The sequence below is a fragment of the Xenopus tropicalis genome, chromosome 6 (assembly GCF_000004195.4).
Source record: "Xenopus tropicalis strain Nigerian chromosome 6, UCB_Xtro_10.0, whole genome shotgun sequence".
Classification (NCBI taxonomy): domain Eukaryota; kingdom Metazoa; phylum Chordata; class Amphibia; order Anura; family Pipidae; genus Xenopus; species Xenopus tropicalis.
Window position 1 is genome coordinate 142108882 of NC_030682.2, and position 13026 is coordinate 142121907.

The 13026-nt window shown below is 44.1% G+C and overlaps 1 protein-coding gene across 8 annotated transcripts in view; it reads right to left on the reverse strand.

Moving 5' to 3' along the window:
• Positions 1-13026, reverse strand: part of asap1 (ArfGAP with SH3 domain, ankyrin repeat and PH domain 1) — a 165443-nt gene that overhangs the window by 32940 nt on the left and 119477 nt on the right. For all 8 annotated transcript variants that reach the window (XM_031903144.1, XM_031903142.1, XM_031903145.1 and 5 more), the window contains 5 exon segments: positions 11792-11866; positions 11659-11708; positions 11096-11225; positions 8102-8187; positions 3695-3770 (listed from right to left, as the gene is read on the reverse strand). In XM_031903144.1, coding sequence (XP_031759004.1) covers positions 3695-3770; positions 8102-8187; positions 11096-11225; positions 11659-11708; positions 11792-11866 — 417 coding nt within the window.

Below are 13026 nucleotides of genomic sequence, written 5' to 3' on the forward strand. Positions count from 1 at the left end.
TCTGCTGGAGTGCAGGGCATTAAGTGGCTAGGTAGGTGGACAATTCCCCGCTAGTCCAGGAGTCCGGATCTGAGGGTGCCATACGTTAGTACTGATGTGGGTCCTTGTGGTGAAACTCCTAGCATGGGTACTGAGAACTCCAAAGGGAGGGTCTCACCGATAGTACCGGGGATAGCACCTAGATGGGAGCACATTTGGGAAACCCGTGAGGTAGTACCAACAGGAAAAGGTTCTCAATGAGAAGTAAGGAGATATGCCCTGCCGTGTGTATAAATGATATGCCGCTCCTGGAGAGGTCTCTGCCTGAATAAACCATAGCATTCATTCTATATACAACTGTGTCTGCTGTGAGTATCTACCCAGCCCAGAGGACCACTACTACGCTGGTAAGGAATAACTCAAAGAGTGAGTACATCACACCGGGAGTACGTGGGTCCCAAAGGGGCATAGCATCCTGATCGTTTCCCAGGGGTTGGATAACACAACACCATCCCTGGGTGGAGGCACGCCATTAAGGGGAGAAATCCCTGTAAACCCCCCATAGTAAGCGGGGGCTCAGGACTCCTGTAGCGCCAAAGTATCGTGCTCCAACGGGTAGTGCCACAAGAATCCGCTAAAGTGGCCTACACCTATATCTATCTATCTATCTGACATTAAGACATTTGTGCCTCTAATATAATTAAAGGGTAAATATGCCTACACACAGTACATACAAATGAATATCATGTCACTAAGTCAATACTATCAGGGAACCTTAGTAAATGGCTGCAATTAGATACGACTTTTGAAGTCCCCGTCACCTCTGGGGTGCATGTACAGGGGCCCCTATTCTGAGAAACAGGCCGGGCAGCCCGCATATGATAGCTCTCACTCACTGCAGCTTGCCAACCTCCCAACAACTGACCTAACTGTTGCTGCCACTTAAAGGGATGGTTCCCCTTTACATTGACTTAGGGGTCACTGACCCCGACAGCCAAAAACGATTGCTCTGTGCGCTTACAAATCCATTAATATTGTTAGTTTTATTACTTATCTTACTCTTCAACTCCTCTCCGATTCATATTCCAGTCTTTAATTTAACCCACTGCCTGGTTGCTAAGGTAAACAAGACCCTAGCAACCAGATAGCTACTGAAATTCCAAACCGGAGAGCTGCTGGTTTGATGATAGAGGCATCTGTATCCTAAACTGAAAAGTTTACATATATTATAATACATGAAATCAGACATAAGCATATATTTATACACAATGTAGAAATGCATGGGGTAGTACTGCCCTATGGCGCTCACAGATACCCCTTCTTGGTGCAGATCTCTTTCTTTTAAGAGGTTACGTAAGGGCAGGAAGGGAAAAAAATCTGTGCAGCTGATATATCACCCCCTCAGCAGGTCTGTAATAAACTCTGGTGCTTAATTAGAGAGACATTTATGGGAATACACAAGCGGTATAATGATCTGATTGGAGATCCACACTAGTTTTTTGGCGAGGGCCCAGGCCTTTCCCGAGTGGGATCAATAGATATTGATTGCATGATGACAAATACAGCAGGACGTATAGGCAAAAACAAACAAGTGCCAGTTCTGCGACTGAGGTTAAATAAGCTCACTGCTACTCTAACAGATGTCCCTGATTTACAGAAATTCATGAGAGGACATTTTCCATTGGCCCCTGGGTTACAGTAAAGCAGCAACCTATGCAAGGAAGGAGGGATGCACCGGATTCTCAACTGTCGGATTCGGCCATACCCCAAATCTTTTGTAAAGGATTTGGCCGAATACCGAAATGAATCTGAATTTACATATGTGAATTAGGACACAGAAGGATTACATTTATGTTACAAAAAGTCACATGATTTTACGGATTCGGATTCAGTTCTGCCAGGAGCATGGATTTGGCCGTGAATCCGGCTGAAAAAAGCAGAATCTTGGCCGAATCCCGACCAAATCCCGGATTCAGTACATGCCTACAATGAAGGGATCAGGCATTACCCCAAGTAACAAAATCGGCAACCTAAGTCCCATCTGTGTATGGGCGACCCTAGTCCCACCTGTGTATGGGCGACCCTAGTCCCACCTGTGTATGGGCGACCCTAGTCCCACCTGTGTATGGGCGACCCTAGTCCCACCTGTGTATGGGCGACCCTAGTCCCACCTGTGTATGGGCGACCCTAGTCCCACCTGTGTATGGGCGACCCTAGTCCCACCTGTGTATGGGCGACCCTAGTCCCACCTGTGTATGGGCGACCCTAGTCCCACCTGTGTATGGGCGACCCTAGTCCCACCTGTGTATGGGCGACCCTAGTCCCACCTGTGTATGGGCGACCCTAGTCCCACCTGTGTATGGGCGACCCTAGTCCCACCTGTGTATGGGCGACCCTAGTCCCACCTGTGTATGGGCGACCCTAGTCCCACCTGTGTATGGGCGACCCTAGTCCCACCTGTGTATGGGCGACCCTAGTCCCACCTGTGTATGGGCGACCCTAGTCCCACCTGTGTATGGGCGACCCTAGTCCCACCTGTGTATGGGCGACCCTAGTCCCACCTGTGTATGGGCGACCCTAGTCCCACCTGACCTGTTGGGCCCTAGTCCACTGTGTATGGGCGACCCTAGTCCCACCTGTGTATGGGCGACCCTAGTCCCACCTGTGTATGGGCGACCCTAGTCCCACCTGTGTATGGGCGACCCTAGTCCCACCTGTGTATGGGCGACCCTAGTCCCACCTGTGTATGGGCGACCCTAGTCCCATCTGTGTATGGGCGACCCTAGTCCCACCTGTGTATGGGCGACCCTAGTCCCACCTGTGTATGGGCGACCCTAGTCCCATCTGTGTATGGGCAACCCTAGTCCCACCTGTGTATGGGCAACCCTAGTCCCATATGTGTATGGATGCCATTATATAAGCAGGTCCTAATATCATTGCTCTGTGCCCATGGAAGTTCTCTACGTTGTGTCTTGAACTACAGTTCCCAGGATTTCCATGACAGCTTCAGCTCATAGTGCATGCTGGGAACTGTAGTTTAGTCATATCTGCACACACCCACTGGTTGGAGGTAAAAACACAGTTGAAACAGCAAAGTTGCCTATCCAATAGCTTAGCCTAGTTACCTGATTCCCAACAGATGGCCCCTTTTGGGACATCAGTAGCCACCCACTACTACCAGCTGCAGCCATTTTGAACAGTCAAGGGCAACATGTGAGGCACATGTTTGTCAGTGTGTATGTAATGTGTATATGTGATGGGGTTATTAGCCACATTCCCCCACACTATATCCCAACCCTTGGGGTTCCCCTGTCTGCCTGGCACCCCTCATAATCCTATTTAATGGAAAGCAGCCTGGGTGATCATTAGAACTATAAATTAGGCATAACCATGCAGGAATGATAAATCACTATGACCTATTATTACTTATTTAATTACCAGTCTTTTTTTTACTACTACAGCTTTCAGGTACAAGTAAACACTTTGTATGAAGTTATGATATCCCTTTAAATCATGTGAAAAGTGAACAAATCTGTGAAACACATGTTAGATGAAAATAAAAAGGCAAACAGTGGGACAGTTCATTTTCACAACTGAACAACTAACATGGCAAAAAAAAAAAAAATTAAAAAAAAAAAATTGCAACACTCACAAATTCACAATAACCCCCCCCCCCCCGATTCCCAGTGTCATGGAAAAATTATTTATCACTTACATTGTACAAATCTGCAGCCAATTTCTCTATGTACTGCTTCAGCTTGTCAGCTGTTTTCAATCCATCCTGGAAGAAACTAGAATGCAAAGTGTTCTTAGATATCAACGTAAATATGAGAGGGAAACCATATGGAAAGTGATATCTGTTTGTTATACGTGCTCATAGCCTGTACAGAGAGATACCATAAAACTATGGCAGCATAGGGATTCCCCTGTACTAAGCACAATTCAGCAGGAACAGCCCCCTAAGTTTGCCCATAGCCTGTACAGAGAGATACCATAAAACTATGGCACATAGGGATTCCCCTGTACTAAGCACAATTCAGCAGGAACAGCCCCCTAAGTTTGCCCATAGCCTGTACAGAGAGATACCATAAAACTATGGCACATAGGGATTCCCCTGTACTAAGCACAATTCAGCAGGAACAGCCCCCTAAGTTTGCTCATAGCCTGTACAGAGAGATACCATAAAACTATGGCACATAGGGATTCCCCTGTACTAAGCACAATTCAGCAGGAACAGCCCCCTAAGTTTGCTCATAGCCTGTACAGAGAGATACCATAAAACTATGGCACATAGGTATTCCCCTGTACTAAGCACAATTCAGCAGGAACAGCCCCCTAAGTTTGCTCATAGCCTGTACAGAGAGATACCATAAAACTATGGCACATAGGGATTCCCCTGTACTAAGCACAATTCAGCAGGAACAGCCCCCTAAGTTTGCCCATAGCCTGTACAGAGAGATACCATAAAACTATGGCACATAGGGATTCCCCTGTACTAAGCACAATTCAGCAGGAACAGCCCCCTAAGTTTGCTCATAGCCTGTACAGAGAGATACCATAAAACTATGGCACATAGGGATTCCCCTGTACTAAGCACAATTCAGCAGGAACAGCCCCCTAAGTTTGCTCATAGCCTGTACAGAGAGATACCATAAAACTATGGCACATAGGTATTCCCCTGTACTAAGCACAATTCAGCAGGAACAGCCCCCTAAGTTTGCTCATAGCCTGTACAGAGAGATACCATAAAACTATGGCACATAGGGATTCCCCTGTACTAAGCACAATTCAGCAGGAACAGCCCCCTAAGTTTGCTCATAGCCTGTACAGAGAGATACCATAAAACTATGGCACATAGGGATTCCCCTGTACTAAGCACAATTCAGCAGGAACAGCCCCATAAGTTTGCTCATAGCCTGTACAGAGAGATAGCATAAAACTATGGCAGCATAGGGATTCCCCTGTACTAAGCACAATTCAGCAGGAACAGCCCCCTAAGTTTGCTAATAGCCTGTACAGAGAGATACCATAAAACTATGGCAGCATAGGGATTCCCCTGTACTAAGCACAATTCAGCAGGAACAGCCCCCTAAGTTTGCTCATAGCCTGTACAGAGAGATACCATAAAACTATGGCACATAGGGATTCCCCTGTACTAAGCACAATTCAGCAGGAACATCCCCCTAAGTTTGCTCATAGCCTGTACAGAGAGATACCATAGAACTATGGCACATAGGGATTCCCCTGTACTAAGCACAATTCAGCAGGAACAGCCCCCTAAGTTTGCTCATAGCCTGTACAGAGAGATACCATAAAACTATGGCACATAGGGATTCCCCTGTACTAAGCACAATTCAGCAGGAACATCCCACTAAGTTTGCTCATAGCCTGTACAGAGAGATACCATAAAACTATGGCAGCATAGGGATTCCCCTGTACTAAGCACAATTCAGCAGGAACAGCCCCCTAAGTTTGCTCGTAGCCTGTACAGAGAGATCCCATAAAACTATGGCAGCATAGGGATTCCCCTGTACTAAGCACAATTCAGCAGGAACAGCCCCCTAAGTTTGCTCATAGCCTGTACAGAGAGATACCATAAAACTATGGCACATAGGGATTCCCCTGTACTAAGCACAATTCAGCAGGAACAGCCCCCTAAGTTTGCTCGTAGCCTGCAGAGAGATACCATAAAACTATGACAGCAAAGGGAATCCCCTGTACTAAGCACAATTCAGCAGGAACAGCCCCCAAAGCTTGCATGGAACTAAGAACCAAACAACCGTTGAAGACAAATATTAAAGTTGCTAGAAATATTTTCAAGAATGATATAAAGTTAATTTAAAAGTAAACTATACCAAAGCAAATGGGAAGCATACATTTATTTTTTCCCAAAAATGCAACTCTACACGCTATATACAGTTGGTTTTCTTTACGTTTAGAACATATAGAGGGAGATGCAAAACAAGTGTGATATAAAGGAGTTTACTGTGCCCCCATACGCCATACATCTAATGGAAACAATATGGCTCATACTTTACTGTAATATAGCAGCTCACACCCATATGTCTAAATACAAATTTACAGAGAACGAATGTTCTTTGCACATAATAAGCTGTACCCTCATACTGTCTAAGGCAGGGCTGTCTGACTGGAGGCCTGCAGGCCAGATGTGGCCTTCCAAAGGATTTCTATGGCCCCACATTGTGCTTAAAGACCCCATAGACTTTGTTGTATGATCATTATTTTAATTTAATCTAGCTCTTCATCATGTTATATGAGAAATAATGTACTACATGTAATAAGCTGGACAGCACTGTGTGTATAACAGATATAGTGAAGGAATACCCTCAAAAATACTGCCCTATAATGAGAATAATAATCCTTTGGAGCCAAAACCCTCTGAAATTTAAAATAAAAAGGGCAATTAAATGGGGGAAAAGTAAAACATGCAGTCATTTTGGCCCAACACGAAAAAAAACACTTTCTGTGAAAGCAGAAAAGGGGAAATTGAGAAATGGCAGAACACTTCCCCAGCGCTGGGGCACAGGACTAGTGGCTACACCCAGGAAAATATGGTTACATGCACTTCCCATTCTCTAGCAATATGTTATTCATGGAGAATGCTTGTAAATAGAAATGATCTTCTTTTAGGGGGGTATGGCTTACTGTGTGCCTAACACATCTATTTGTATACATATGGGTGCTGCCATATTGCTGTACAACATGGGAATACTCTGTATCTGTATACATATTAGTGGGAGCTGCTAAGATGCCATTCGGTATTGGATAACAGCTTATAGGAACAGCTATGGGTATGATTTCTATTAGATACATACATTACATTTGTAACATATTAAGCTGACATATCCTAACATACTCAATGCTAACATTTACCCCTCCTTTCTAATCAGTAACAATTTTTTAAGCAGACATGGGGTTAACTTTTGTGCCTATGACTTTCCCTGCACCCCCTTTGGCCTTCACCCACCCCCCTGCAGAGGTCCCCAACACACTCCGCCCCTCTCCCCTGAGCGCTCCTAAAAGAAACTCACCTGTGGCGCGTTGGGGGAGGGAGACGGCGAATCGAGGGAGCATCCTGGGGGGGGAATCGGATCTGGGCCGAGCGGGTTTTTTCCCGGTACTCTGGCGGCCCAGTCCAATGCTGAATCTACTAAACTCAATGACATAAATGTCTCACCAAGCCAAGGATTCCATACGTTGACCAATACTCCCTGGCGTATGACCAGGCGACATACATGTGGATGCCCACATTCTCTCTCTGGTTCATTCAGGCCAACAGCCCAAACTATTGGAACTTAAGTGTAATTGCCCGCCACTCACTTCCATGGGAAAAGTCCAACAGTGCTGGTACTGGCACTTTTCCGCCTCAAACCAGCTCTGCAGTGTGTTTTTGGGCTACAAAGAAATAATACTAGAGCAGTCATTTTTGAGCAGAGGTTCACCTCTCACTGTTACGTGTGCAGTTAGGCAGTGCTTTTACCATAGTAGGAAAGCACTAAAAAATTTCTGCCCAATCGGAGCAACAACCCACCATAGCCCATAGGCCCCCAACTTTTCTTACTTGTGAGCTACAGCCAAATGTAAAAAGACTTGGAGAGCAACACAAGCACCATAAAAGTTCATGGAGGAGCCAAATAAGGGCTGTGATTGGCTATTAGGGGCCTCTATGCACACTATCAGCTTACAGGGGGCTTTATTTGGTAGTAAGTTTTGTTTTTATTCCTTGTCAGGAATTCAAAAATAACTACCTGGTTTGGGGGCACTGAGAGCAATATCCAAGGGGCTGGTAAGCAACATGTTGCCCCCGAGCCACTGGTTGGGGACTGCTGCCATAGGTGAATGTCACAAATGTGAGATTTCAATAGAAAGCACTCAACGCATGCAATTTCAGGCCAAAATCATTCCACATGTGCACAGTTACTGGTGAATGAGATCGCTGTTGCTTAGTAAAGACATGGGGCATCAGTGGGTGGTATTGGCCTTTTCTCCGCCAGTGGTGAAAACACCAATTAACCTAATGCTTTTGATAGCAACGGGTATATTAACTTCTATTGTTGGATGGATTTCTCCCACGCCCACCCCAGAAGAAGAAGACACTTACTTGCACTGTGCGTGATAGTACTTTATAAGGTTCTGCAGCAGATCCACGCCTTTCTTAGTCTTGATTTCATTAACTTTAATGAGATACTGCCAAAACAAAACGGAGAGCATTGTTGATAATTACACGTTGCAGGCCGGGTATTCAAGCTGCGCTTTAGCGTTAGGAATCTTTATTTCCAAGCTGAACAGCTAATCGAATAATCCTCCCCCTGGTTATTATGTTAATAGTAGGCAAGGATCCAGGGAAAACAATAGGAATGGCCAAGTCGGACATTTTTACAAATAAATATATAACACAAGGAATTCTGGGAACGAATTCCAAAAAGCTCCAAAAAAAACCCCCATTTACATTATTTATATAGGCTATTTATATAGGCTAAAGCTCACCCCTTGGGTTTTTAAAGCAGGAGCCAGGATAATATCTTAACAGATTCCCAACTACAGTAGTGCAGGGTTTTCTGATGAGGTTAGGTAGAGCCAGGGGTGTGGAACCACAGATAAATCAAAAGGGTTGAGGAGACCGCCTCATACGTACACAATTAAACACAAGGAATTCTAGGAACTAACCCCATTTACATGGGTTTATCCCATAGAAAATCCTGTATTACACTGATGAGCCCCAAGAAAGGTGAAACCAGTTTGTAGTTAGGAATCTGAGCAGATATTATCCTGGCTTCTGCTTTAAAAACCCCAGTGGGTGAGCTTTAGCCTATAGAATAAACCCATGTAAACGGGATTTTCTTGGAGCTTTGTGGGATTAATTCCCAGAAATCTTTGTGTTTATTTGCATACGTATGAGGCAGTCTCCTCAACCCTTTTGATTGATCTTATTAAAGAAACAGATAAACAGAAGTCCATTATGCAGAGGAATTATCTGTGACCTGGATCTACTTCATAAGGACCAGACACAATTTTTTTGTGATTACAACAATAGTCAAAAAAGCATGTACAGCACACACCCTATTTATTTAACCTGTACTGCCCCTTTAAATACTTCCTTGAGCATGTACAGGGCCAGTTGACATGATCATTTTCCATAGTAAGAGAAACCGCAAAGCCAATAAAATGCAGAACTGGGTATGGGCCTCAGGCACTCACTTCTCTTTCCTTTCCCTGCTCTTCTCCAAAGGAATGAGTTGGCAGCATCAGACAGACAGAGTAGAAGTGTTTTGATAACTACAAGCAGGACAAATACAATGCCATTTGCTAATTTTCATTGTAGATTCTGCCTCTGTGAAACCTTCTCTGTGTTTTCCTGCATACATATTATGACACTGGGCTCTTTTGTCAAACACCCTTCAAGAAACAAAAGAGTGGTAACCTGACAGGGCAGTGGGCATGGCCTAATGTAATTGGGGGCGTGGCAACCTGACAGTGGTCTAACATGACATACAAACAACAGGAACTGTAACACTTTGCCTTTACACTGCATCGGCCTGAAGCCAGAAAGCATCAGTAGGTATATTTAAAGGAATACTGTCATGGGAAAACATGTTTTATTCAAAACTTATCAGTTAATAGAGCTTCTCCAGCAGAATCCTGCATTGTAATCTGTTTTTCCCATGGGGCTAGCCATATTCTTTATTTCCCAGGGTGCCACAGCCATGTGACCTGTGCTCTGATAAACTTCATTCACACTTTACCGCTGCGCTGCAAGCAGCCGATCAGCAGAACAATGGGAAGGGAGCAAGATAGCAGCTCCCAGTAGGTATCAGAATAGCACTCAATAGTAAGAAATCCAAGTCCGGCTTGGGACTCCTCCAGTTACATGGGAGCAGGAGAAACAATAGGTTAGCTGAAAGCAGTTCTAATGTGTAGCGCTGGCTGAAAGCTCAGACTCAGGCACACTTTACTGCTGCGCTGCAAGTTGGAGTGATATCCCCCCCCTCACCCCCAGCAGCCAATCAGCAGAACAATAGGAAGAGAGCAAGATAGCAGCTCCCAGTAGGTATCAGAATAGCACTCAATAGTAAGAAATCCAAGTCCGGCTTGGGACTCCTCCAGTTACATGGGAGTAGGAGAAACAATAGGTTATCTGAAAGCGGTTCTAATGTGTAGCGCTGGCTCCTTCTGAAAGCTCAGACTCAGGCACACTTTACTGCTTCGCTGCAAGTTGGAGTGATATCCCCCCCCCCCCTCACCCCCAGCAGCCGATCAGCAGAACAATGGGAAGGGAGCAAGATAGCAGCTCCCAGTAGGTATCAGAATAGCACTCAATAGTAAGAAATCCAAGTCCGGCTTGGGACTCCTCCAGTTACATGGGAGTAGGAGAAACAATAGGTTAGCTGAAAGCAGTTCTAATGTGGCGCACTGGCTCCTTCTGAAAGCTCAGACTCAGGCACAAGGCACTGAGATGGCGCCTACACACCAATATTACAGCTACAAATACATTTGTTGGTTTAAGAATAAAAAAAAACAGTGTAATTTAGAAATAAAAAGTACCCCATAAAATCATGACAGTATCTCTTTATGATATAAGAGTGCCCTAACTGAACCCATTAGCCTCCAATCAGATGATTGCTTCCAACATTCTATCTGTGACAGACCAAATGATCACATAAAGGAGAAGGAAAGTCATTTTGGCATTTTACTGCCAATAGATGCACCACATTAGTGCCACCTAGAATATTATATTTATTCTGCAGAAAGCATTGCCATAACTAAGAGCCCTAGAAGCTTTCTCTGTTTGTTTAAGATTGCAGCTGCCATTTTAGCTTGGTCTTCCTAGCTTCTGCTTGCAGCTCTAGAGGCTGGTAGTTTAGATTACACATTCCTAAGGGAGGGGGGAGTGAGTTTTATAAATTCTTATGGGAGAGGGAAGCAGGAGAAGGGAGAGAGGTGGTCAGATACCCTAAGAACATGTTTACAAAAAAGGAGGCAAGAAATCCTGTTTCTGATAGATTACTTTACGTGCTTATGGCTGTATTTACACAGAGCCTTCTGATAAAGCTTACTTAAGTGTCTGCCTCTTTCTCCTGTAATATTAATGCTTTACCTCACACATCTGTAGCTGGAATAATCTCCTCTCCTTCTCCATCTCTTCGGCAATCTCGGCCCCAGTAATCTCCGTACGGATCATCCCATGTTGCTTGGCGTGTTCCCTTTTCTCCTTTTCGATTTTCGTGCTAGATAGGAGAAGACACTTTCATTTTACACCTCCTTTCTGTCTCTTTTCTTTCTCAGATTTTTACACATACAGGTTTAGAATAACTGGTATATAATTCCGTATGAGTACACTTTGATTTTTTTGCCAATAATGGTCCTTTAATGTTACTGGGAAAATTCATAATTAGTCTATATACTGCTGCTTTAAATTAGATCTGCACCAAGCAGGAGCTGGCAGCCATCTTGGCTGCTGTCAGACATCTTTATGATTTATTCCCAGCTTCAGTAACTGAACAGATGGCAAATACGTTGCAGATCTGACTCTCTAGGAAACCTGGGTCCCCAGGCAATATGCAATGCTGTAGCGAGTATACAGATACTCTCCAAGGGGAACTGAATTAGGTTTGGTCCTTAATTGTTTCCATAAAATGGGAGGATAGCAAACATACTTACAATTTGGTTTCATAATCCTTCCACGCTCTGTCGAATGGCTTCTTAAGGTCCTGACAGAGGTAAAATAAGGCAACAGTTAACTGCACAAAATTATAAAAAGCAAAGCAAATACACTGTTTGTGTGGCCACTTACCCCTTTTACGCCCTTTAAGTCCCCTTTCAAGAGAGAATCCAAGGTGAAGATGACATTGTGGCTTAATCCCTGTAGCTGGTGGGGGGAAAACAAACAAACAATCTTTATTAGGATATTAATCACAATGCAGTTCTACTAACTAGACTCTCATCCCCCCAACCCCCAGAACATACACCTCATAACTAGGTGCATATACAGCGTATTGATAAAATGCCATTACTATTCCTATGCATTAATTGACATCATACAGTGCAGTCTTAGGAATTACCCATTGCTCATTAGGCAGTCATTTAAAGGGCTGGTTCACCATTGTATTCACTTTTAGTATGCAATAGAATTACCTATTCTTAGCAACTTTTCAGTTGGTCTTAATTATTTGCCTTCATCTTCTAAATCTTTGCAGCGGTCACTGACCCCAGAAGACAAAAAGCTCTCGCTCTGTGAAACTACTGTTCCTTGTTATTACTTATCTTTTTATTTAGGCCCTCCTCTATTCATATTTCTCTTTCAAATCACTGCCTGGTTGCTAGGTTAAATTGGACCCTGGCAACCAGATAGCTGCTAAAATTCCAAACTGGAGAGCTGCTGAACACAAATCTAAATAATACAAAAAACACAAATAATAAAAAATGACCAATTAGAAATTGTATCAGAATAGCAGTGTCTGCATCAGTGATCCCCAACCAGTGGCTCGGGGGCAACATGTTTCTCACTAACCCCTTGGATGTTGCTCTCAGTGCCCCCAAACCAGGTAGTTATTTTTTAATTCGGGGCAAGTTTTGGTTGAATAAAAACAAGATTTCCTATCAAATAAAGCCCCCTGTAAGCTGATAGGGTGCATAGAGGCTGCCTAATAGCCAATCACAGCCCTTATTTGGCTCCTCCATGAACTTTTATGGTGCTTGTGTTGCTCCCCAAGTCTTTTTACATTTGACTGTGGCTCACAAGTAAGAAAGGTTGAGGACCCCTGCTCTATGTTATACTAAAAGTTGTAAAGGTGAACAACCCCTTTAAGCAATTATTTGGCACTACCCCAGATTTGCCATTATCACTGAGAGTCAATAGGACATATTCAAGTCAAATAAACAAAAAGGGGTCCTACTCTTACCCAAGTGCCAACATTCATGTGGCCATAAAGTGACTCAACTATACAAAGGGGGACATTGCTATTAGAGCCACAACCTTTTGCTGCCTCTGGTGAGAGAATTTTAGCTACAGAAAACTAATGCAACAAA